Genomic DNA, 27,837 nt, shown 5'->3' with positions numbered 1-27,837 from the left:
GCTAAACCACCGCTCTACGAGAATACACACCCTAAGCACTGTAAATGATCTCTCTTGTTTCAGTTTCATATTCCCCATCTGACTTTTAATTCCCTCAAGTATTCTTTCCAATTGATATCTAAGCTGCAATCTTTTCAAGTTTTAAGGTATTATAAAACACCAAATTAATGATGTTTGTTTTTAGATAACGTCGCACGAAAATACGTCTCCTCAGTTCAAAGTGGCCTGGGTTCGGTTCCCAACTGGACCGGAGATTTTGACTGTATATGATTAATTCCTACGTCTCGAGGACTAGGAGATCGTGATTGTCCCATATTAATATTCACCCGATAGATCACATTAACAACCATCAAAAACACGCAATAGTGAATTCATCCTTTCATATAGGGTTGCGTCAGGAAGGGCATCTGGTCGTATAACCTGATAAGATGTGGGACACAATTCACGCACATGACCACGCCAGAGTGGAAAAAGTGGTAGAAGAAGAAGAAAAATAAATAACACTAGGTACACGAAATTGAAATAAACAACACAAAAACTGCAATTTCCTGGAAGAAGGAGAAGAAAACCTATACACTCTGAACTTGTGTTAGAGGGCAGAATTTTGATCTTATTTATTTAATTAGAAAGAAGAACAAAATAATTTGACGTTGTATATTGTGAGTGTCAAACAATTCTTTTCAGGAAATTAATTTTAATGTTGTAGCGCAAAATATCAGTCAAATTAATATTTGTAGATGATTACAATACTGTATGCAGATTTTAAGCACTTTTAATTGGCGAAATAACTTCTCGAGTTAACTAGTGACACCCAACAACTAGAGAACCCCTGACCATACCAACAAAGTACAGTTATGGATAAAAGTTATATGAGTTAGGCCCGGTAGGGTATGTAAGTTTATTGTTATTAGGTGTAACTATTTAAACTCTCTCAATAGTTTAGAGCGTCAAGTAGCCAAACTGACAAGTTCAGATTTCATATATTTCATATTATTATTATACTGACTGAGCTACGGATGCCTTACTAGTGATCCAATCTTGACTAGGATCTTAGCTACGGGCCCATCTGTGAACGTTACCGCAAGCATCAGAAAACTGCTCGCAGAATGGCAGACAATTTTGAACAGTAACATACTTATAAAGACAAATCATTTCTTTAAGAGCATTACCGGATAATCTGAATGTATACATGTATTGTACTGTATATCTGACATGAGTAATCTGCTGTGTGAGCAGCACAGTCATCTTACCGGTGTGCATATTTAACAAGTAGTTTAGTGAACTATGTGACCAGAATTGGAACACTAATGTAAGGAACATTAGGCTTGTCACATTATATAAACGTCTTGTTATGATGAATGTAGGAAAGATAGTTTCTCACTTGAACTTATCGAGGCTGGGTGAACCCCCTTTCCAAACATCGTTCCAGAATTAACATACCTTAATCGGTCGGGATTTGACCCTGGTGTGCTACACCAGAATCACGGGGTTGGCCATTTCCGTGGGTTTAGAGTATGAAATTTAACATCACGTTCTTCACTTGCCTGTCAAAACAACCACCTGTTACTTCAGATTTCCTCTTCCAAGGTGCGTGGTATAGACAAATTAATAGACTTCGAATCTTACCGGATATTTAACTCACAGTAATTTTGAGTTCATTTATCAAGTGCAGTAAATTGTCTGTGTCATCGTCTTGGCAAATCATGTCTTCTTGTGCTAATGAATCATGACAGCTTGCTCTTCCATCACTTAAGTAGGAAGAAGAATGAGGCATTGTTAATAATACTTGGATTACAACGTCTACAGATTCCCTTAAGATAAGAGTGTGGTAGCAGCTGGTGGTGCTATCTTCAAGTCATTGTTATAGTTGGTGAAGTTATATATATATATCTTTTTTATACTGTCAGATGTTATATTCTCGTTCATTCATATTAGGGGCTTGGAATATTATTTTCCAAATCCTTGTGTACAGATTTTGTGTTTAGATGCAATGATTATGTAGGATCTGAACATTATCTATAACCTAACGATCAATCATTAGGAGTCCTCTTTTGCTAATATATGAAGACATTATTTGCAACTATACAATTATAGACATGATTACTCGTTACGTTCACGATTAGCACTAAATGTTATAGATTACCATAACATATCCGTGTTGGGGACTAGGATGAATTCAATACTTACTTGCGTCCTTCGATAAATGTTATTATTATTATTATTATTACTATTATTATTGACGAGGTTGGTTAAGTGGCCTCTGGGTTGATTGACAGCCAGACGGTCGAGATTGAATTCCTGGTAAGATTCACCTAAAAAGTCACTTGGGTACGCGTGAAAACGGTTATGTTCTAATTTTAATGACTGTGATACATTTCCACAAAACCATTTACAGTATTATGAAGCCGGTGGGCTAAGTCAAGCGAGGAGTATAATTGTCGGGCCTGTCAACCGAACATCACTTTTTCTAAATCAAAACCTTACCAGCAGTTACAATAGTCTTTTCGAACTGCGTTACATGAGACCCACGTGGACAGAGTTGGGACTATATGGTGTCAAATAACGATCACGAGGTCAGATATACAGTCGCAAAAAAAAAAAAAAAAAAGAAATGAGCAGACACAGATCGGTCTTACTGTATGGTGACGATGGGATAAGGAAGGGCTAGGAATGGGAATGAAGCAGCTATGGCCTTATTTAAGGTACAGTTCCAGCATTTTCCTGGTGTAAAAATGGACTATTTTCAACATTAAACAACCCAATTGCATGGGACAAGATAAGAACTGCAGCCACCTCGATGAGAAACCAATCACGATTTAATTAGGCTACTGAGCATCCACTGCTATAAAGTTCAATATTCTGGGCCTCTGGCGTCTCTCCATGTCGTTTACGGGGATAGGGAAGTTAATGCCTCTGAGGTGTGATTGACGGCCTCCCCCTGAAGCCCGGGTTCGATACCCGGCACTGCCACGAAGTTTGAAGGGTGATGCGAGGGCTGGAACAGGTTCCGCTCGGCCTCGGGAGATTTGCTGGGTGGAAGTGGGTTCTTTTCCCCGTCCTGGGGGTGGTTTTCCGTGGTTTCCCACTTCTCCTCCACGCGGGTGCCGGGGTGGTACCTGGCTTAGGGCCACGGCCGCTTCCTTCCCTCTTCCTTGTCTGTCTCTTCCAATCCCCCCCCCCCCACCAATGCCCCTGTTCAGCAAAGCAGGTGTGGCCGCCTGGGCGAGGTACTGGTCATTCTCCCCAGTTGTATCCCTGACCCAATGTATCACGCTACAGGACACTGCCCTTGAGGTGGTAGAGGTGGGATACCTCGCTGAGTTTGAGGGAAAAACCAACCCTGGAGGGTAAGCAGATTAAGAAATAAAGTAAAAATGGAGAACCGTGGAAAACCATCTTCAGGGATGCCGACAGTGGAGTTCGAACCCACTGTTTCCCGAATGCAAGCTCACAGCTGCTCTCCTCTAACCGCACAGTCAACTCGCTCGGTCACTCCTGCTTTCAGCGACTATACACTGAGTTTTATATTCACATATTTGACAGTTTAGGCTATATATACTACTACTGTCACGCATGGAATGTGGGAAGTATATAACAACGTACCACTTCTTACTGAATTCTGTGAGCTGTATCCATAGAATATAGAGATTACACTGCTACACACGCGATTAAACAATACACGTGGAGGAAAAGATCTATAGATTTACGTTATTCTGGAAACATTCGAGGTGTACGACAGTGTGTCCAACCATGGAGATTATGTAATGCAGTAGTCCATAATACAAGGATAGAACGAAGGAATGTGCACATAAGGATCAATAAGAAATCACCTCCCAAGTCCACTGTCACATAACTTATTTGTTTTCCATGAGTAACCTGTAATAAAATTATATCCTTCCACTATGTGGTAATGTGGCGTCATTAAAATTGACTGTTTCCATGGCAACAAACCATCCACGTTGTGAATGATTCCCTTACATTCCTGTCAGTGACACCAGTATGAAATTCCAGCTTTCAAAATTAGCACTATAAGTTTTAGAGAATAGTTACAGTACCTCAACTATCATACACAGTCTATTTAGTGTTCGGAACATAGCTTAAATATTTACTTTCACAGAGGCGGTAGCTGCCACCACCTGGTGCGGCAAACCCCATTTATTTTGTTCCCACAATACCTTGTAACAATATTGTGAAGTCCCATTAAACACCAGGGAGCGTTTGGGCTTTGTTCTTTTAATTATATTATGGGCTGGTGCGCCTGATTTATTTCCTATTAGAAATATTACACGTAAGGACTCGGAAGCTCTTTCAAAGATTAAATGAAAGTAATACAGCTACATAAAGCGATTCGAGGTATTAGAAGTAAAACTTGGTGTTATGATTTATTTATTTATTTATATATTTATTTATTTATTATTTATTTATACTTTCCATGAATGCGGCTTGAATATTATGACAGAGTACCTTATACAAAAGTTTAAAAGCATTTCTAAATAATGTAATGCATTGGTAAGATTTATAAAAATACAAGGGAAAATTGAACCGAAACAGATTTTCACAATTAATTGGTAGGGGCCTATTCATCCAAAGGGGGAATATTTAATAACTAACGTGTAAATGGTTCGTAAATAATTGAATTGGTTTCTTAAAGTCATAAATAGCCAAATCTAAAAATATGTTGATACCCCTACTGAGTTTAAGACATTTAGCAACGAATCCTGGGAGTCCCCGAACGCCTATTAACAGTCCTATTACCGGTACGCTAAACAGTTATAATTTCTTTGGTAAAGGTCTTTGATAAATTGAACTGTGGGGTCATAAATTACTCTCTTTTCTAAATCAACCTCGTCTGATTGACTGACGGATACGTTTAATCTATGGGCAATATCTAGTATTAATAAGCATTCTAATGGCAGTCATTGCTTATGATGTCAACCCGCCTAATACAATTGCCTTCAGCAAGATATGTAATTTTCTCATGAACCTCAAAATCCCTATAATAATTATATCAGTTTTATGCATTATACTCCCATTACCACCTTAGAAAATGCAGAAGTGTCAAAAATATATTTCACAGAAATACCTTTAAGTGGCATTAAATCAAGCACAGCGAAGCTGGCATATTAGAACACCTTCAAAGACCACTGGACTGAGCCAAGGGTGAGCAAGCCAACTCAGGCTCAAAACCCAGCGCTCTATCATCTGAGCAATTCATCCCGCCAGAATCATAGTAAATGAAGTGAATACAGATTAATTTTGCAGGATGATCAGCCAGAGTGTACTGCAGATTACTTTCTTATCCTTCTCTCAGTTGAGACCAATAAAGATGAAATGAATTCCTTCGTTTCGCTCCAATCTTTGGAAAGTAATATTCATTTGATCACATACGGAATGTCCTTTACGTACTAGAAGCTGAATGCAGATGCCTTCATATTTAAGTGAAATCACATATATTACTATAATAGTTATGCAGTTGGAATTATTTCCGAATAACCGACATTGATAACTCGCTGCGAGAAGGGATTTCCGCTTTCTTATCCATACGGGTTCATGTTGGTTGATCTAGGCTGCTGTAAGAAAATGTCTCTAATAGGTTTAGGCACTCTCTTAGGAATGATTCGCATCACTTCACCTTTATCTCCGTAATTTCAAAGTAGTGCGCCTCTGTTGTGTAGTGGCTAGCGTGATTAGCTGCCACCCCCGGAGGCCCGGGTTCGATTCCAGGCACTGCCACGAAATTTGCAAAGTGGTACGAGGGCTGGAATGGGGTTTATTCAACCTTGGGAGGCCAACTGAGTAGAGGGGGTTTCGATTCCCACCTAAAACATACTGGACGTGGTTTTCCGTGGTTTCGCACTTCTCTTCCAGGTAAATGCCGGGATGGCACCTAATTTAAGGCCACGGCTGCTTCCTTCCCTCTTCCTTGTCTATCCCTTCGAATCACCTCCCCTCCCCACAAGGCCCCTGTTCATCAGAGCAGGTGAGGTCCTCCTCCCCCAGCTGTATCCCCGACGCAAAGTTTCACGCTCCATGGTCTTAATTACATTATGCCCCCTGCATTTGCCTGGTGTAAAAATAGTAAATTCGATCCTAGCTCAGTCCGGTGGTATTTGAAGGTTCTGAAATACGTCAGCCTCGTGTCGGTAGATTTACTGGCACGTAAAAGAACTGTAGGACTAAATTGCTTGGGGCGGTAGAAGTAGGCTCTCTCTCCCTGAGTCCGAGGGATAAACCAACCCTGGAGGGTAACCGGAATAAGAAAGAGGGAAAGAAAGAAAGAAAGAAAGAAAGAAAGAAAGAAAGAAAGAAAGAAAGAAATAAAGAATGATTTCAAAGTAAAAGTCAGAACTAAAAGTCGTATGAAATCCTATAGATCCCCTCAATGTTGCATGGTCGGTATATAGGAGTTCCTTTTCTTGTTTATGAATCCAGCAGTTTCTCAATTATCCTCACAAGGCTTAGGATATAAAATATGAGAGTGGCATGATAGCCGAGTGACTTGCCACCAAGACAACCGCGGTTTGAATCTGGGCCAATGCATTTAGGATTTTTGAAATGAAAAGTCACGCCTATTTGGTTAGAATTCCTTATGAATCTGGAGGTACTCTAACCGTAATCACGATATCAACAGTTACGTAATCCTATAAATTTTCTTAAAAACAACAGTTCAAACACTTGCTCAAAATATTCCAAAACCTTAGAAAATAATAATATTACTTACCTGGCGTTTGATTCCGGGGGATATATAGTCAGTCGATACAGCGTACTTTAGCAATAGTAATGCCCAGCAGACATCTCGTAACACGGGCTTGAGGGAGGCTTCTGGTGTGTACGTGAAACTGCATGTTGTCTTAGTGGAAGGATAGTGTTGAGTGGGAATTGCAGGAATGTTGGACCAACCACAAACACATAGTTCCCGAAGGAAGGAAATTAAGTGTAGGCCTACACAAAACACCTTTAAGTACGATTTGGATCACGTCACCTTCATCTCTCGAATTTAAGAGTAACATTCCCACCTATAAGTTGTATGAAATTCGGTAGTTTACATCGGTGTCATATTGTCAGTATAAGGGTCTTACTATAATTTTAAATGAGCTTCTTTTCTTGAAAAGGCTGGGAATCGAATCCGGAAACTCAAGTTCCGAAGACTGAAATCATAACCAGTCAGTCATAGGACAGGGAATGGATTTGTATCTGGGAATAGTAATTTAGTCATTGTACAGGAGAATTGTAAAATAATTTGATCATTTGCTTTTTTATTACTATTATTATTATTATTATTATTATTATTATTATTATTATTATTATTATTATTATTATTAGTTGATAGTGATTTAATGTCAGACAATTTCAATTAAGCTTTCGGTGACGATGGGAAAGAAAAAGACTAGGATTGATGACGAAGCGGACGTGGCCTTAAAAAAAAAAAGGTACTCGCCGGGCTGAATGGCTCAGACGGTTAAGGCGCTGGCCTTCTAACCCCAACTTGGCAGGTTCGATCCCGGCTCAGTCCGGTGGTATTTGAAGGTGCTCAAATACGACAGCCCCATGTCGGTAGATTTACTGGCACGTTAAAGAACTCCCTCGGGACTAAATTCCGGCACCTCGGCGTCTCCGAAGACCTTAAAAAGTAGTTAGTGGGACGTAAAACAAATAACATTATTATTATTATTATTATTATTATTATTATTATTATTATTATTATTATTATTATTAAAAAAGGTACAGCCTGATGTGGGAACGGCAAAGCATAAAAAATTCATTCTGGCTGCCAATGATGGTGTTCTCTTGAATACCGGCTAATAGCTACATTGTCCGTACCATAACTCGCTCGGTAAAAAAAGAGATTCTTATCGATTCTTCCTTCCTTCCTTCCTTGATTTCTGGTGTGTGTTTTTCAGATTGATTTGTTCACTTCACTGCTTTTGTTTACTTTTATCTGACGGATTTCTTCGATAGATTGTACACTACTCATTCAATGAAGAATTGTATCAGATAATTATACAAAAACTTACGCAACTTGTTATTTTTAGAATGAAAATGTCCTTTTGTTGCTCTTATGTGTTTCTTGTTTTTTGTGACCAAGATACAATGCATGGCCAATTTGTTATTCAACCAATGTAAACTTTTTAAAAAAAAGGGGAAGTCTTGCTGAGTTTAGTAAAGGAGGGGGAACATAACAGGGTGAAAGAAAAGGGTGGTGGGCGTCCTTTATGTCAAACAGCGGGGAGTTCTTTTGTGGTTTGAAGTCGTGAATTTTGAAAATTGTTTAAGAATCAGCCAATTCAGGGAGTGAAAGGCAGAAGAGGGTGGGACTTGTATGTGCAAAGTTTGTGAGTGAATTGTTATAATTATATTGACAGCTTTGTAGCATTTGTAAATGTTGTGTTACTCATGGTAGATACAGAAGCTAGTCATGGTAAGTTTATAAGCTAATGTAGCGTAATCTGTAATATGTCAGCCTGCTGATTCCATGTGCTTGCTTTACAAAAGGCCGAAAACCTTTTGTCCCTTTATATTGCTACCGCCTATTTGCTCTGTTATTTACACTCAAACTAAGTCATTGTTGTTCTGTTCTCTTACAGGGTCGGATGCTACGTGTGTTTGGATTGGAGGAAGCAACGCGGGTTTCTCAAAATCAGTCTTCGTCTGTTGCCGTGCCAAACGATAGTCAACTCCTGTGTATGTTGCAGCGGTCATCGGAAACCGCTAGTGTTGTTAATTTCGTATACAGCACTTAGTAGACGTATTTATAAAATAAGTTCTATTGTTCTTTGATACATTGCTAAATTATTCTTTTCTTCGATAATAATATCTTCATCAATTTCTTCGACGAGTTGGAAGGAATAGTAAAGAAAAAGCATCAAAAGTGGTGTGTTACCGTTAGGATACAAAAAAAAATATTTGGCATCCAAGTTTATGAAGTCAAAACGATAGTGAGAGAAAGAGTGGTTGTTGAAGTGTTGCTTGGAAAGATTTAATTAAATAGAGGGCTTTGCAAAGGGAAAAATTGAAGTATATTTTTGAAAATAACCAGTGGCGTGTTTTATTAGTGAGCAGTGTGTTTAGGGGTGCTTTGAAACAAGTTCTCTGCAGAGTGCTACAGAGAAGAAGTCGTTTAATTATTTTTTTTACAACTACGTGACCCCTTTGAGTGGGGTCTCGAGTTCGATCATTGCCGATTATGAGTTCCTACTTCGCCAACTCTTACATCCCCGACTTGCGTAATGGTGGCGTGGTTCCGGCGGAGCACCCCCATCAGCACCAGCATTATGGCGCTGCTGTTGTGCCTCAGGGAAGTGGTACGGGTGGTACAGATCACAGTTCGTGCGCGGGGGGAGACCCTTCTGTGGTGGGGCTCAGGCAGGGCATCCCCCCTCACCATTATGGCGGACCCCCGGCGGCCGGACAACCCCCGCAGGGCATGCCGTATCCTCGCTTTCCACCGTACGACCGCATGGACATTCGGAGCGCAGCCTATTATGGAGCTCAACAACAGCAGCAGGGGAATGGCGGTATGATGCCTGAGGGGTATAGGCCTAACTCCCCCACCAACGGTATGGGGCACATGGGTGGTGGAGGACCACCAAATGGTCATCAAACTCCTGTCGTGTACGCGAGTTGCAAGTTACAAGCGGCCGCGGTAGCTGGTGGTGGAGGTGGTCTTGGTACGGGAAGTCCACCGCTGGAAGGTCCACCTCAAGCACCACTTACTAACCACAGTCACCAAAACCACCATCACCCTCAACAGCAGCCACCGCAGACACAGCATCAAAACCACCAACAGCACCAACCTCAGCACCATCCCATGGCGAACCATCAACATCAACAACACCATCAGAACCACATGATGTACAACAGTGTTAGTCAACAGCCGTGTGAAGCACCTCCTCACCACCAACAAGTGGTAGCACCTCACCAGCAACCGCCCCCACCTCCACAACAGGCGCAGCAGCAAACCCCACAACAACAGGGCAACAACCCCGCATCTTCGCTGCCTAGCCCGCTCTACCCTTGGATGCGCAGTCAGTTTGGTGAGTACATAACAATCAGCATTCTATAATTAAATTGCGGTAGACAGGAAGAAACATATTTTCGAAATGGGAAGCTGTTTCGGTCATATTCAGTGATATGAGAACAGCAGTATAATTATATCGAGTGGTTTCAGGCATTCATTCCTGCGCAGAAAACACGCGATAGGGTTCAAACCTAGAATTTACAATATCATTGCTGTATTAAAACAACAGCAATATTTCAACACAGTATCTAGTCAATAACTTCATCTGTTATCCAAATATTTGTTTGGTGAATGACAAAAGAATCTTAGAAGTTCGCTTTTATTCCTCTTCTGTCTTCGCAGGTTGAGTAGGTCCTATGAGATAACAATAAAGACAGCCTGCTGAAGATTTCTTTTAACATTACATCAAGTGACTTCCTACACGGTATACTAGTTATGGCTGTAAGCTGCTATCTGGGAGGTCCCGTTTACAATTCTCAGAACTCTGACGAATTTAAGACAACCTTAATGGGATCACTGTCCTTTGAGGATACAATTTATAAGCCGATAATATTACGGCAGGGACATCAACGGTGATATGTTTCAACGTGCTGGAAACAAGATTCACTAAATTCCTCATGGAAGGTAAACACTGGTTTAATCGGCGTAATCCGCTTGCCAAGTGTTATTGAGACATGCAGTGCCAAGATTTATTGAAGAAATGGCCCTGTTCTAACCTGGTAATAATATTAATAATTTCTTCTCCACGCTTAATGGGTTGTACCAGCAGTTAATAAATTTAAAATTTTAATTATAATAAATGTTAAATTGAGTTGTTTTCTGGGGATCATAGATTTTATTCCTCACAGCAATGATAAGTTTCATCCTGTCTTGCAGACTAAGAAAATGTAGATTGTGATATTGATAATTAGAGGTAATTTTGTTTTTCACTTTTAGTGGGTTGTACCAGAGCTAAGATATTTTAAATATGAATGTTCTTGGGATCATAGATTTTCTTCCTCCTAGCAATAAGTTCTTTCCTGTCTTCCAAATTGAGAAAATGTAGGCTGTGATATTGTAATTATAGTGTTATATATTCCTCTATCATTCATATGTTTCTATTGCTCTCCTGTAATTTCCAGCTGGCATCGAAACGGGATTATCAAAGAGTCTTCTAATTCTGAAAATTTGGGTCTGAGACCGTAGTTGCTATGGCCATTAATTAAAATTCATTGAGTTCAGGTCGTAACAAATTAAATCAGCGTCTTCTGTAGCTTATTAATAATATCGATACGCTCGATAGTATTTGTACTTCGTTTATACTTCCAAATCAAATCAAATGTAAGCCAAGAACGGTTTAGATAAAATGGGATCGCGTGTACACAGGGTGAATTATTTTATGACACGGTATTATCTTGCAGAATCTTCCCCTATAACTTCACAGTATGGTGAAAAACTAAACAATTATGCTGTACCACAACCTATGCCAATTGTGTGCTTGGAAATGAACAATTCTGTTTACAGTTTATTAGCGCTGAGTATGCTCTTCGTTGCATGTAGTCTACAAATCACAGTGAGTTTTGAGAAAAGTATTCCTATGTGTATTAACAGAAGAATGGACTGTGTTATCAATCAATCAATCAATCAATCAATCAATCAATCAATCAATCAATCAATCAATCAATCAATCAATCAATCAATCAATCAATCAATCAATCAATCAATCAATCAATCAATCAATCAATCAATCAATCAATCAATCAATCAATCAATCAATCAATCAATCAATCAGTGAGTCAATCAATGAATAAATAATTCAGTCAGTCAAACACTATTAATCTGCATTTAGGGTGCAAATTCTGTATCAGTTGCTTACCTCTTATTTTCATAGAAGTTGTAACTTTATCGAACATATCCTTAGATAAATTATTCCAATTCGTAATTCCTCTTCCTACAAACTAATATTTGTCCCCAGTTTGTCCTCCTGAATTTCAACTCTGTATGCATAATTGGATTTCTCCTATTTTTAAAAATACATGCAAGGTCATTCACCTACTAATGTTGTTGCACACCATCTATCTACTGACAGATCGGTACATACTGCTTAGTCAAGCAGCTCGTCTCCTTACTCAGCCCAGAGTTTGTAACTCCCATGTTCGTAACACCGCTATTTTTTCGCAGAAGAGATCTGAAACCTGTATTTACAACCTCGTTAGCATGATTACCCTTATAGAGGTATTTTCTTATATTAATACCTAGGTACATACAGTGACCCTATGGAATACTTTCGCTCCATCGACAGACTAATTAAAACTGAGAGGAATTTTCCTTTTGTTGAAACTTACAACCTGACCTTTCACCCAGTTTACCATCGCTTTCTTTGGATTGAAGGGCCAAAACATATTCGAATATAAGTATTTCTTTCCTACTAATTTATTTAACATTTGTGTTACTTTGACACATGGTTTGTTCCTAAACAATTGGATTAAAATATTCCTTCTGAAGGAAATGCTTAACTTACCATTGAGAGAAACAAAAACTTACGTTTGAGTACTTACGCTGTTTTGATTCTGAAGTACCAGTTTTGTGTCTTGGTTTGGGAGTGGGGGATTTTCGATTTTTCTGTGGATCTCGGCGGTATGAGGTTCTCTGGTACCAAGTTTTGAGTTCCAAACGTTCCTGAAAATGCTTGATTAATTCATGTCTATTTTCATTTTCATACCTTTTTTTACATCGCTATACTTCGACTTGAATGTATTAATAAAAACTACCTCAATCTCGCACGATGTTATCCACATTCATGCAAAAAGGACGGCAATTTGATTGAAAATAATACTCTCCATAGGCCCTAGTACAGTATTAAATTTTCATGCGATGCTCATGTTATTTTATCAGTACAATTTATGTATGATGAGTTCTCTGGCGAGTTTTCCGTCTTCTTATTTCTACCCAACCCTCACATGTGTCAGATAAGCATATTAGACTTCATTTACTGGAATTCCCATGGTTGTAATCACGTTATCAAAAATTATGTACAACACCTTCCTCACGTTGGGAGTGTTCTATTTCCCTAATTTTCAGTCGACTTGTAGCTTCATGGAGTGCTATGAAGCAGAGGAACGACTGGCTCCTGGTTAAAAACGGGAGATTATTTGCCCCTTTACTCTGAAAGCACTTTACCACGCACACACACTCACTCTTATCTGTTAGCGAATGAAAGCGACTCATTTAAAGCTCGATAAAGCGATTAGTATTCTACAACTACACCCCACTTTTTTCTCTCCAGACTCCATTCATGACGACGTCGCCTTGTTTCATTTTCATTTCTTTGCAGCTCAGACCGCTTTCCATTGGCCAGCTTCCAGCCCCCGAGCGTCCTCGTTGTCCCGCCATTCCCGTGGGACTCGCCCCAGTTCACTTCACTTGAAAATAAAAAAACAACTAGCCACTTGTGTTCATATTATTTAGCTATTTATTTAACTGAGCAATAAAGGGAAAGAGAAATGTTATTAATAAAAGACGAACCGCTATTTAAATTGAGAAATGTGAGAGGGTTTAGGCATTGTTTTGGTTTTTACTGCTGCTCATTCGTTTACCTAATAGCCAATTGATTAAAATTTTGTGGCACCATTTTTGTACAGTCACGTACGAACGACTGCCATATTTTAATGTTTATGATAGTGAATGACTACAGTAGGGCACTTCCTATCTACTGTTTGTTTGCTGTGGCATGAAAGGCGACATAAACAAAACGACAGTATTCTTCCGCCGGGAAGTCTCTCTGGTTGACTAGAAATGTTTTACCATGTGGAGAGGTGAACAGTGAATTCGGATGTAAAAGTCATATAGTCATTTAAAAAAAAAATCTGTCAAAAATATAGCCTATAGAATGAGAAAGTTATGTTCACTCTATGATAGTGTACGTATGTTTGCAAAATAAAAATGAAGTACCATTCAAGGAACAATAAGGACGTCAAGATCTCACCTGACAATATCAAATTATAAAAGCAACAATGAAGTACCATTCAAGAAGCAATAAGGATGTCAAGATCTCACCTAACAATATCAAATTATAAAAGCAACAATGAAATACCATTCAAGGAGCAATAAGGACGTCAAGATCTCACCTGACAATATCAAATTATAAAAGCAACAATGAAATACCATTCAAGGAGCAATAAGGACGTCAAGATCTCACCTAACAATATCAAATTATAAAAGCAACAATGAAATACCATTCAAGGAGCAATAAGGACGTCAAGATCTCACCTGACAATATCAAATTATAAAAGCAACAATGAAATACCATTCAAGGAGCAATAAGGACGTCAAGATCTCACCTGACATTATCAAATTATAAAAGCAACAATGAAATACCATTCAAGGAGCAATAAGGACGTCAAGATCTCACCTGACAATATCAAATTATAAAAGCAACAATGAAATACCATTCAAGGAGCAATAAGGACGTCAAGATCTCACCTGACATTATCAAATTATAAAAGCAACAATGAAATACCATTCAAGGAGCAATAAGGACGTCAAGATCTCACCTGACAATATCAAATTATAAAAGCAACAATGAAATACCATTCAAGGAGCAATAAGGACGTCAAGATCTCACCTGACAATATCAAATTATAAAAGCAACAATGAAATACCATTCAAGGAGCAATAAGGACGTCAAGATCTCACCTGACAATATCAAATTATAAAAGCAACAATGAAATACCATTCAAGGAGCAATAAGGACGTCAAGATCTCACCTGACAATATCAAATTATAAAAGCAACAATGAAATACCATTCAAGGAGCAATAAGGACGTCAAGATCTCACCTGACAATATCAAATTATAAAAGCGACAATGAAATACCATTCAAGGAGCAATAAGGACGTCAAGATCTCACCTGACAATATCAAATTATAAAAGCAACAATGAAATACCATTCAAGGAGCAGTAAGGACGTCAAGATCTCACCTGACATTATCAAATTATAAAAGCAACAATGAAATAGCACTCAAGAGCAATAAGGACGTCAAGATCTCACCTGACAATATCAAATTATAAAAGCAACAATGAAATACCATTCAAGGAGCAATAAGGACGTCAAGATCTCACCTGACAATATCAAATTATAAAAGCAACAATGAAATACCATTCAAGGAGCAATAAGGACGTCAAGATCTCACCTAACAATATCAAATTATAAAAGCAACAATGAAATACCATTCAAGGAGCAATAAGGACGTCAAGATCTCACCTGACAATATCAAATTATAAAAGCAACCTATTCTCAGCGATCTGACTGAACATCTATCGGCTATAGGCTAATCATCAGGACGAATAACAGAAGAACAGACTGAATTGAGTCAATTTTTTAAACGACGTCGTAATTAAGTAGTAAAATCTAACTGCTTTTCCCCCACTTTTCGGAGAATTGGCTGACCTATCTTTACGTTATTTTTAACATTTTTTGCCAGTGTTTTAACATCGCACCGGCCAAGGTCTTTTGGCGACGATAGTTTAGGAAAGGACTGGGACAGGAAAGGAATCGCCCGTGTTCTTAATTACATTATATCCCCAGCATTTACCTAGTGTATAAATGGTCAATTCGATCCGGGCTCAGTCCGGTGGTATTTGAAGGTTCTCAGATACGTCAGCGTCGTGTCTGCAGATCTACTGCCACGCAAAAGAACTCCCGCGGGACTAAATTTCGGCGTCTCCTAAAACTGTAAAAGTAGTTAGTGGAACGTAAAGCAAAATATTATTATTATTATTATTATTATTATTATTATTATTATTATTATTATTATTATTATTATTATTATTATTATTATTATTGTTAAACTGGTAAATCACGGAAGATCATCTTCAGAGCTGCTGATGACCCACCGTCTCCCGAATTGAAACTCACAGTTTTCCAAAATGCGTGTCCAACTCAGTTTACGTGTAACTAATCAAGACCTTACATTTGATTAAATTTGTTGCATTATCTGTCATAAAAAAACCTCTCTCTCCACAAAAACATTTACAAATTATGGATACGTAGAATAATAATATTTTTGAATAAAGCAAACTCGTGGCGGATTTATGCTATTTGGACCTTGACTTGCCACGACGATTGCTGCCCAATCAAGTGGCTGGTAAATATAGGAGTGTCACGTAGTCAGTGTGATGGACTTCCTTAGTGGTATTGTTTGGCCTCTGCGGTGGGGTTCGCTGGCTCTGATATCAGACAGCTTCCCATTCGGTCGGACGAGGCGGAGTGTACTCCGTTCCAACCTCAGTCCAGATTTAAAATCACTGGACTCACGAGAAATCGAACACGGTGTCCTGATTTAGAAGTAGACTCGCTTATCCTGAGCTACGGGGCTGACATATCCTGGCACTAATTTAAATGATGCTGAAAATTAAATACGGTAGCTGTAAATATTGCTTGAACAACGTTTCAGACTCGGCGGACAATCAGATTGCAACCATATGACGTGGACGTGTTTACATCGTGTTTCAGTTTGTAGCAAACAATACAAATGATACATTTTGACAACATTAAAACCCTTTCAATCCTTGTGGTTCACTGCTTATGAATACCATGATAGTTGGTTCTGAGGAGGAACCTGTTCTAAAATGAAGGTGGAAGATATGGAGGTAGCGAAAATGATTGCTAGAGTGAACAAGTGAACACAATGGCAAGAAAGGCTAAGTTAGAAGTAGTAGTGGCTTATAGCTTTTAGTGCCAGGAGTATCCGAGGACAAGTTCGGCTCGCCAGAGGCAGGTTTTTTGATTTGACTCCCGTAGGCGACCTGCGCGTCGTGATGAGGATGAAATAATGATGAAAACGACACATACACCCAGCCCCCGTGCCAGCGAAATGAACCAATTATGATTAAAATCCCTGATCCTGCCGGGAATTGAACCCGGGCCCCTGTGACCAAAGGCCAGCACACTAACCATTTAGCCATGGAGCCCGGCAAGTTAGAAGTGAACATACTTTATGAAACTGTGTCGATGTATGGTGGGATCATTTTTGACAAATGTAGTAATAGTTTTACAGTACACTTCCGGTACCAGGTTTCCAATGGCGCTTGTGAGGGAAAGTAGTGGCAGTGTCCATAATTAGGATACAGCGCTGGCATTTGTCTGAGATGAAAATGGGAAACCATTATAAGATATATTCAGGGCTCACGGCGGTATATTTCGAACCTACTAATTCCCAAACATAAGCTCACAGGTACGCGATACGTACGCGGTAGTCAACTCGCTCAGTTGAATTCAGCTAAGTCAGGGTCATAAGAATATTGAAAGATTCGTCCGCAGACGGCATGCGAAGCAAAGGAAAAGAGTTTGTAACAATATCAGACGATCGTAATACCAAATATTTAGTTCTTTACCGGGCAAGACCCCCTCGAGGCTGAGGAGGCTTATTTCTGTTTAGGATGTTGAATACATTCTTATTCACCGAGCTAGATGGCCATGCGGTTTGGGGCGCGCAGCTGTGATCTTGAATTCGGGAGATAGTGGGTTGGAACCCCACTGACAGCAGCCCTGAAGATGATTTTCTATTGTTTCCCTTTTACGTACCAGGCTCTACCTTAATTAAGGCTACGGTTGCTTCCTTCCCACTCCCAGCCCTTTCATATCTCATCGTCGCAATAAAACCTATATGTACCGGTGCGACGTAAAGCAATTTGTAAAATAAATAAAAATCATTCTTGTTCTTACCAATTCCTTGCTCCCTCTGTCGATCAACATGAATAGGCTAAAGGTTATGCCGAAATGCAATGGAGATAAGTGGTAGCAAAATATCTCAATTCTTTAAAAATTTGAAATATTTCTATATTATCATCCATCTTTTCAAGCCGGCCCCGCGGTGTAGGGGTAGCTTGCCTGTCTCTTACCCGGAGGCCAGGGTTCGATTCCCGGCCAGGTCGGGGATTTTTACCTGCATCTGAAGGCTGGTTTGAGGTCCACTCAGACTATATGATTACAATTGAGGAGCTATCTGACGGTGAGATGGCGGCCCCGGTCTAGAATACGGCCGAGAGGATCCGTCGTGCCGACCACACGACACCTTGTAATCTGCAGGCCTTCGGGCTGAGCAGCAGTCGCTTGGTTGGCCAAGGCCCTTCAAGGGCTGTAGTGCCATGGGGGGGGAATCCATTTTTTTCGATATTATGCGTAATCGATGCCCGTGCTGGCGAGATGTAGTGTTTACAGTGCTATATGTCTTCTGGTATGGGCTAGAATAATTTTGTTACTTTCATTGACTTGTCTCAGTCTCATCCTTGGCTTTGACAATATGAATGTGGCTGAGGTATGAGCGTTGCTAACAATACCATTTCTTATGCAGCCAGTCCCTGTTATGAATGGTATGAAAATATCACTCATAGGGTCAGTTGGTGCGTGCGTTTCAGTGGGCTAGGCAGACTGATACGTAAGCAACTTCTGACTAGAAGAAAGCAACGGGAAACGACCTCACTCTTCATTTCCCTAGTACGTCGCTTCAGTGATGCCTAGGCCATCTATGACAGCTGTTGGCATAGCTGTGGAGGATCAAACCAGCCTTCGGGCTGAATACCCAACATACATACATAAATGCTTAATCGAATGAATCTTGCAATTTTCTGAAAGTACAGCACGTGAAAACAGGTTTGTTTTGTAAAGTCAATTGTAATTTCTAGATTACTTGAGGTGTAATAAATATTTGCCTGCTACGTTGAAACCAGTTTAGAGGACGCTGGGTTCAGGGACCTCTTTATGACTTCATATTGTCCAGTTCTGTCGTAAAGGGTACCCTCTGCTGTTGTTTATTACTGCAGTAGAGGTAGCATTTCCTCTTGCAGGTAGCAGCGAGTGAGTTATTGTAGGTGGCGTCAGTTCACAGAAATTCACAAGTTAGACCTTAAGATGTAAAGTCACTTTTCTTAAAAGGAACAGGTTAAATAGATTTGTATCCTTTTTTCTTTTCCACGAATATTCCCGACTTTTGTGACCAAGAATATGAAATTGAGTGGTATATGACTTTAATACTATCCATTGTAATTTCTCGAGATAAGTTGTTCACCGAAAGAGACCGTAAATTTTAGGCGTTGGAATCTCACTACTAAATCCAGTTGGATTAGGGGGGACAGATTATGGGAAACTTTATGAATTTACGAACCAGATTGTTTGTCTCCTTGTCATAGCAGGCTCAATATGAGTTAAAACCAGAAGCCAGAACAATGGAGCGGACATCTATGCGTCGCAGAAGCTCCACAATGTTTGACTGAGAACTGCATCGTTTGTGTGCCTACGGTTCCGGGGATTAAATGGTCCGAGTAATTCATTTGGTACTGATTGATACTATTTGATCATTTATGAAAGACAGATTAGCTCCGATAAAGCTGTGTCTATAAATCGGATTCGATGGTGGAGTCATTTTGTGCTTATGAAAGATATACTGTACAGTAGTAATTACTTTATTTTGTTAGTTGTTTAGCGTCGCACTATCACACACAGGTTTTCGACGACAGAGGGATGATGAAGTAGTGATCATGACCTTTGACTGGTGTGAAAACGGTAAAACCATGCAGAACTACATCCAGGGCTGCCGATATTGACTGCGATTCTTTAAATTTCAATGAAAACTAATAAAAAGCATTTTAATTTTTTGTTAGTTATTATTTCCTTAGACCCACCACTTCTATGGGTTCTCTAGTATAAGGACAGCAATCCACAGTGGATTTTCTCCCTAGCAGCATCAAATTCCGGTGATTACTTTTGCAAGCTTCATCGACATGCTCCTGTTGGTTGAAATTAAATAAAAGTAAGGTTTTAATATTGCATTATATCATTGTGATTTGGAAAAAGTTCTGTATGAGGTAGGATTTCTAAACAAATACAAGACTTAAAACGTGGTGATTTCAGAATCGGTATTGTAGAAGAAGTGCCTTCATTATGAAAGTTACTATAACTCGTGTTTAAATATTTGTTCTTGGTTTCCGAGTCCTTTCATGGTTCGCATGGAACTTTAAAACAGAAAGGGAAAAAAAAAAGGAAATATTTCCCCAAAAATCCGACCGGATATATTTTCTGATGAATAAAAATTCCTATCTGGCAAAAGACCATTTGCAGTTTCGAGTTTCGAGTACCCTGCGATATTATTATCTCCCCCCTTCCCCTTTCGGTACCGCACTAATGGGTCTTGGCTTGCCATGCAACCGTTGCTAAGCCTGAACGGTTGTAGGTTACGTGGTCACGCGTGGTCAGCGAGACGAATAATTTTGGCTGTTATTCTTAACCTTCTAGGCCGGTGCTTCAATTTCCTATAGGCTGAGTACCAGCCCTCAGATCCACGTACAGTAAATGTCCCTGACCTAGCCGGGAATCGAACACGTCTCTCCTCTTCCAGGTACAACAAAAGACTCGCTATCCCTAAAACACGTGGTCATCATTTATCAAGGCGAATGAAATACTCCCACTTGATCTGTCTTCGTACGTTGTGAAATGTAGACTACTTCTAGAAGAAAAAACCTCTCCATTCAAATTACAAACAACGTCCGTATACCGTAGTAGTCTATACTGAGTGTAAAAATTAAATGACTTCCAACAATTGTTTATTATTCAACGAAGTTTTTCGGCAAATATATGAATAATTAGTTCCACATTATTTCCTACGTAGCCTATTAAAGGACGCTGTAAACACACAGGTTCTCGGAGATGATGGGAGAGGAAAGGGCTAGGACTGTGAAATAAATGGTCGTGACCTACCCTAATTAAGATAGATCCTCGATATTTTGCCTGATGTGAAAATGAGAAACTACGGAAAGCCATGTTCAGGGCTGCCGACGATGAGGTTCGAACCCACCATATTCCCAATACAAGCTTACGGCTACACGACACGTAACACGTAACCAAGCCGCTTGATCATCGGTTACAGAAACAGACTGTACTCGTCTTTAACTTTTCTCCTGCATTGTTCTGTTCTGAAATAACTTTGAGTTTCCTGGTTTGAAATGACTCAATTCGGAGCAGCAATTCCACGGCAGGCGGTCTTGAAAGCGTTCGAACACGTAACAGAATAAACCGTTTTGTGTCACTTGTCCCATGCACGAAGGAAACTATTTTTATGAGGGGCTAGACCTTTCTTCTCTTTAGGTCAACGTTCCATTTAAAGTGGACATTTTATTACGGTCGCTGTAGAGCTCTAGACAATGCTCCCCAGGTCAGTGCTGAGGACGTTGCCTCCTGGAGAACCTTGAAGACGCAGTGCTGTCCTAAACTTAAGTGACCAGTCTACAGTAAATACGAATGAGCAGCTTCTTCCTAATTTAAGTTCGGGGAAATTCTGGTAACAAAATCAGCTTATTCCTTGCTTTCAAGTATTTGCTATCGGGTCGCTCTGAAAAACAGAATGCTGGAAATGGTATTTCAGCCTAGAATATTTGCAAAGCAAATTAATTTGTAGGTCCTACACGCCAAATGGAAATTAACATCTGGAGATTAAATTTAATTAGAAAAATTGCTTCTTCATCAAATCTAACAGTGAGCCGTCACCGAAAACAGTCGACTTGTTAATGTGACGCTAATCACTTGAAAAAACAAAATATCAACTTACAGTGAGCAGTTCTTCTTCTTCTTCTTCTTCTTCTTCTTCCTCTTCATGGGCCGGGTCGATTGGCTCAGACGTTTGAGGCGCTGATCTTCTGGCCCCAACTTAGCGGGTTCGATCGTGGCTCAAGTCCGGTGGTATTTGAAGGTGCTCAAATACCCCGTGTCGGTAGATTTACTGGTATGTAATAGACCTCCTGCAGGACAAATTTACGCACCTTGGCGTCTCTGATAACCGTAAAAGTAGTAAGTGGGACGTGCCAATAACATTCTTCTTTGTGACCTTCTTCCCGAAATTATTGGGCCCTTGACGTGAATTTGGCTCGGCTTTATGAATGGATGTCCTTCCTGACGCCAAGCCCATGTGGAGGGCGGGATGTAGGCCTGTTCACCATTGCGTGTTTCGGTGATGGTTTGTAGTGTGATGCATTTTAAGTAGATGAAGAAAAGTGTATTAGGACAAATTAAAATGTGCAGACCTCGAGCTAGAAGAATTAATCACGCACAGTTAAAATCCCCGACCCGACCGCGAATCGAACTTGGGGCGCTGTAAACTAAGAACTGTACACTGACCATTCAGCTAAAGAGTGGAACTGAGCAAGGTTCTCTGTTTTCCATAAAAGCTCTTTGCAATGCTCTGTAGCCTAATTCAACTAACGTGTTACAAAAAGTGACTCTCTACCTAATGGCCCCAATGACCAACCCGACATAAGTTTATCAGGAACTTCAAAAATTCAACAGCTGCATTTCGCAGCGAAATTATCAATAACGAATTTTCGCACTTCTTTTCACATAAATTAATCATAATAGCACATTCAAACACCTTTTTATGTATAAGTTACCTTCTTTGCTGTTATACTGTGTTCAGTTGTCTTCAGTGATAAGCAGGTATATTTGCGAACGGTGATCAAACCGAGAAGCGACATATTTTCAGACTGCGGCCGAAAGAGTACAACGCAAAAATATTACAGTATATGTACATGCTGAAATTTTTTCAATGTATAGGTTAGGAATAATTATGTATTATATTTCCTTTATATTTATGTACTTTTATTATCGTTAACTATGTAATATTGTAGTTATTCTCTAAGTAATCACAACAAATACAACTCGAGTTCCAGATTCTCAATAGATAATTCTTTTTCGGAACTATGATGCTCGCGAAATTATCGATAACAATATAATATGGTGGCCTTTTTAATATGACTTTATTTACTTCCTAACCAAATGCTAAGCAAGAACCATCAATATTCAAGAACCATTCACTCTGACGTTGACTGTTGCTTAACAAGATCTAGCATCGAGGCCTTCTGCGCATATTGAAATCGTACATTAAGTTTCAGTTTTGTCTAATAACTTGCTTTACGTCGCACGGACACAAACATATCTTATGGCGACTGTGGGATAGGAAAGGGCTAGGGGTGGGAAGGAAGACAGCGTGGCCTTAATTAACTAAGATAACGACGCAGCATTTGCCTAGTGTGAAAAATGGGAAAGCACGGAAAGCCATCTTCAGGGCTGCTGACAGTGAGGTTTGAACCTTATGAATAAGGTATCCAGAGTCTTCCCAGCTTTCACTTCCGTACAGCACAATCGGTCTGAAAACAGACCGATTTAAAGGTATATTCGTCCAAAACTTTTGTCTTAGAAAATACTGTTGAATACAACTGCGAACTCACTGCAGTACCTTTGTTTCCCCTTATTGTTTAGCTCACAATCATTATGCTAGCTCGCAGAGGAATATAGGCCTATATCCTAAGATACGTGTTCCAATTTTATATTCTCGACATGACATGGAATTCTCTGAGATATCTTTCCGACGGACATCACTTTTTTTTTGCTAAAGGCTTTACGTCGCACCGACATAGATAGGTCTTATGGCGACGATGGGATAGGAAAGGCTTAGGAGTTGGAAGGAAGCGGCGGAGGCCTTAATTAAGGTACAGCCCCAGCATTTGCCTGGTGTGAAAATAGGAAACTATGGAAAACCATTTTCAGGGCTGCCGATAGTGGGATTCGAACCTACTATCTCCCGGACATCACTTTAGAATATATGATGTGCTAATACCCACATCATACTCGCTGCATGTCCTCTCAGGCTGCAGAAGCTCATGTTCAGCGCAGTTTAATCATAGAGATTCAAAAGCAGTAGTCGAAGGCGAATACATAACTATTTTAAATAATAATCTTACTGTGAAATCCACCTTATCTTTGAACAACTTTTGTATGTGACAAAGGAAGATTTTTTATAAAGCACAGGAAATAATTATTTTATAGGAATCTTCTCTAAGTTCATTTCACACACAATAAATTTCATACCCACGATTTACGTATCACCAATTTATTGCAGAAATATGACAACCTGTAAACCGAATTAGTTGGCCGTGCGGTTAGGGGTGCGCAGCTGTGAGCTTGCATTCGGGAGATAGTGGGTTAGAATCTCACTGTCTGCAGCCCTGAAGATGGTTTTCCGTGGTTTCCCATTTTCACACCAGACAAATGCTCGGACTGTACCTTAATTAAGGCCACGGTATCGTTCTTCCCACTCTTAGCCCTTTCCTATCCTATCGTCGCCGTAAGACCTATCTGTGTCGTACGAAGTAAAGCACAATTGTTTTAAAAAATCGTCGGATAAGCTGTACGTATACACTAGTGGCGCGAATATAGGATGATAGGTTACCTATGAAAATTAGCCTAGCGATTCGGCGATAGATGGTAGGAGAAGTAGAGGGACACCAAGGCGATGATGGTTAGAAACAATTTTAATTATTTAACGATAAGAGACAGAGAACTACATGATTCCTCAGTGTCAGTTGTAAGTAGAGGTCTGTGGAGACGCTTAGGTATTTCACAAACTGAACTCTCAAATTTATAACAGTCTACAGACAAGGTGTTTGTATGTAGGCAACATTTAAGATGGTTTACTGTGGTTTCCCATTTTCACACCAGGCCAATCCTGGAGCTGTAACTTAATTAAGACCACGCCCGCTTTCTTCCCACTGCCAGGTCTTCCCTATCCCATCGTCGCCATAAGACCTATCTGTGCCGGTGCGACGTAAAGCAAATTGCATTAAATAATAATAATAATAATAATAATAATAATAATAATAATAATAATAATAATAATAATAACAATAATAATAATAATAATATACACTGTATGTTGAACAAAGTGAAGATGAAGCTCACCTTTAATTTTCTCAGTCCATTTCTTCTTTTTCTTCTTCTTTACCTGTTTACCCTCCAGGGTCGGTTTTTCCCTCGGACTCAGCGAAGGATCCCACCTCTACCGCCTCAATGGCAGTGTTCTGGAGCTTCAGACTCTGGGTCGGGTGATACAACTGGGGAGGATGACAAGTACCTCGCCTAGGCGGCCTCACCTGTTATGCTGAACAGGGGCCTTGCGGGGGGAAAGGTTTGGAAGGGATAGATAAGGAAGGGGGAAGGAAGCGGCCGTGGCCTTAAGTGAGCTACCATCGCAGAATTTGCCTGGAAACCACGGAAAACCACTTCCAATATGGATGAGGTGGGAATCGAACCCACGTCTACTCAGTTGACCTCCCGAGGCTGAGTGGATCATTGCCTTGTTCTTCCGTTCATCAGTTTTCGTAAATATTGCTAGGCCAGGAAAAATATTTAGGCTAATACGTATTAGAATCATGTAAACCGAGTGAGTTGGCCCTGCGATTATGAGTTTAAATCCCACTGCTGGCAGCCCTTGATGTAGCTTTTCGTGTTTTCTCATTTTCACACCAGGCAAATGCTGGGGCTTCATCTTGGTTAAGGCCACGGCCACTTTCTTCCCACTCTTAGCCTTTTCCTATACCTTCATCGCCATTAGACCTATCAGTGCCAGTGCGACGTAGAGCCAATTGCAAAAAAGAAAAAAAAAGAATTATCTAAATCATAGGCTATTACTAAAACACTGAGTTAGATTTCACAGTTCAGTAACAGAGTGTAGTACTAACGCAAACTAGGAAGTACCATTGTATTCAGGCGAACCAGAAATCCTTTTGCCTTTTAACAAAGCTGTCAACTTGACTACGCTAGTGGTATTATGCGGAGTTTAGTGTGACATGTTTATGGGACGAGCACTGAACAAGATAAAACCGGGTCGACCTCGCTCTTCTTACTGGTCATGTGATCCGTGCAGTACTTGTCGCACCCACACTCCAGTACGATCAGCTGATGCGACGAGGTCACGTATTCCGTGTGCATTTTAAATAGTACTGTAGTCAGTGATGAACAACAAAGACGTACAGAGATGACAAAGGTGTGTCTTCAAGAGTTCAGGTGGGTTTGCATGGTCTCTAGTGGCATCTAACTAACTCTAGGCATGTACGTAGCAAAGATGTTGATGAACCTTAGAAAACAAAAATGTTTTAAATTTCAAAAGTTAAGGCTCATTCGATTCTTGGGATTTATGAAATTTTGTTCTTGAAATTTAGAACGTTACAGCTATGTTCGTCGACTGTCCGTTTATTATATGCAATTTTATTTCTCGTTAGAGACTTAAAACATGTAAGGCAGAAATGGCTTTCACTGGACTCTAAAATGTTTGTCTGCTCCACCTTTCCAATAATATCCTGTTTGGTCAATTATTGATCTTCTAGGACCATGAAAGAAGTCCCTTGGGTTTGGACCGTCTTTGGAACTTGGTCTTTGGGTTCTGATCGACTTCTGTGTATTCTCATGTTCATCCAATCGTACCATGGTAGTCCTTTGATTTTTGAGGAAGATTATTGCGTTGAATCTACCCTTAAACAACATTAACCATCAAAACCACTGTCACCTCCTTGGGCATTCCTCCCATCACTTTCCGGGTTGAGTGGCTCAGACGGTTGAGGCGCTGGCCTTCTGGCCCCACCTAGGCAGGTTTGATCCTGGCACAGTCCGGTGGTAGTTAGAGGTGCTCAAATATGTCAGGCTCGTGTCGATGGATTTAGTGACACGTAAAAGTACTCTTGAGGAACAAATTTCCGGCACCTCGGCGTCTCCGAAAACCGTAAAAGTAGTCAGTAATTAGTGGGACGTAGAGCAAATAACATACCCCCATCACTTATAGAACTGATAACAAGTAGGCCATATTAATCAATACACTTCAACAATGAGATTATTATTTTTCATCTTCTTCCACTGAATTTTCTCTGCGAATTGTGTCACACATTTGGACTTGATCCTAATTTATGGCTGGATGCCCTTCCTGACACCAACAATGTATGAAGGGATGTATTCACTATTGCGTATATCTGTGGTGGTTCTAGTATTGTGTGTAGTGTAGTCTATATCGGAAGAGTTGTGCTTAGATACAAAAACACTCATTCCTCGAGTCATATAGAAATTAACCGGACGTGCTAAAATCCCAATCTGGCCAGGAGTCGAACACGGAGCCCTCTGAACCTAAGACTCTTTCACTGCCCATTCAGTCAAAGAGTCAGAATCTTCAGAAGTCAGATTAATGTAGGCAGAATCCACCTCGGACACTTGTTGCTGAAAAAATTAACAATGCAGCAGTAACTTAATAATAATAATAATAATAATAATAATAATAATAATAATAATAATAATAATAATAATAGACGGGATGGGTGGTTCAGACGGTAGAACGCTGGCTTTCGGAGCCGTTCCGAGCACTCGAAAGAAAAAAAACATAGGACGAAATTCCTGAGGGGGTGATGACCTAATGTACGTCCCCTTGAAACAACAATCACTACATGCACCATCACACAGTCTGATGCCTCGGCGTCTCCAAAACTCGTGTAAGTAGTTAGTACGACGTAAAGCCAATAATAATAATATATAATGATAATTGAGAGAACCGTGGAAACGTTGTGTCTTATAGTTTGCCGATGAACTAAATTAATAAACAAAACGTTATATTTCCTTTCGCCGGGCTGAGTGGCTCAGGCGCTGGCCTTCTGACCCCAACTTGGCAGGTTCGATCCTGGCTCAGTCGGGTGGTATTTGAAGGTGCTCAAATACGCCAGTCTCGTGTCTGTAGATTTACTGGCACGTAAAAGAACCCCTGCGGGACTAAATTCCGGCACCTCGGCGTCTCCGAAGACCGAAAAAGTAGTTAGTGGGACGTAAAGCAAATAGCATTATTATTATTATTATTATTATTATTATTATTATTATTATTATTATTATTATTATTATATTTCCTTTCTGTCTCATGGAAGTTTCATTTTAAGTTGTACAATGAAAGTAAAACTGCTCGAACTGAAACTCAATGATTAGAAGTGAAA

General features: G+C 39.9%; 1 protein-coding gene across 4 annotated transcripts in view; it reads left to right on the top strand.

Moving 5' to 3' along the window:
• The window catches only part of LOC136885606 (homeotic protein antennapedia), a 488,085-nt gene that overhangs the window by 381,691 nt on the left and 78,557 nt on the right, over window positions 1–27,837 (top strand). For 3 of the 4 annotated variants that reach the window (XM_067158282.2, XM_067158301.2, XM_067158292.2), the window contains one exon: window positions 8,586–10,034. In XM_067158282.2, coding sequence (XP_067014383.2) covers window positions 9,185–10,034 — 850 coding nt within the window. In that variant the 5' untranslated portion in view covers window positions 8,586–9,184. Of the gene's footprint in view, window positions 1–8,585; window positions 10,035–25,768; window positions 25,883–27,837 lie in introns of those variants that run through there. The other variant, XR_010861573.2, reaches the window with a different exon arrangement.

Source organism: Anabrus simplex, chromosome 1 (assembly GCF_040414725.1).
Source record: "Anabrus simplex isolate iqAnaSimp1 chromosome 1, ASM4041472v1, whole genome shotgun sequence".
NCBI lineage: Eukaryota > Metazoa > Arthropoda > Insecta > Orthoptera > Tettigoniidae > Anabrus > Anabrus simplex.
Note: the sequence above shows the minus strand (reverse complement) of the source record. Positions and strands in the feature narration are given on the sequence as shown.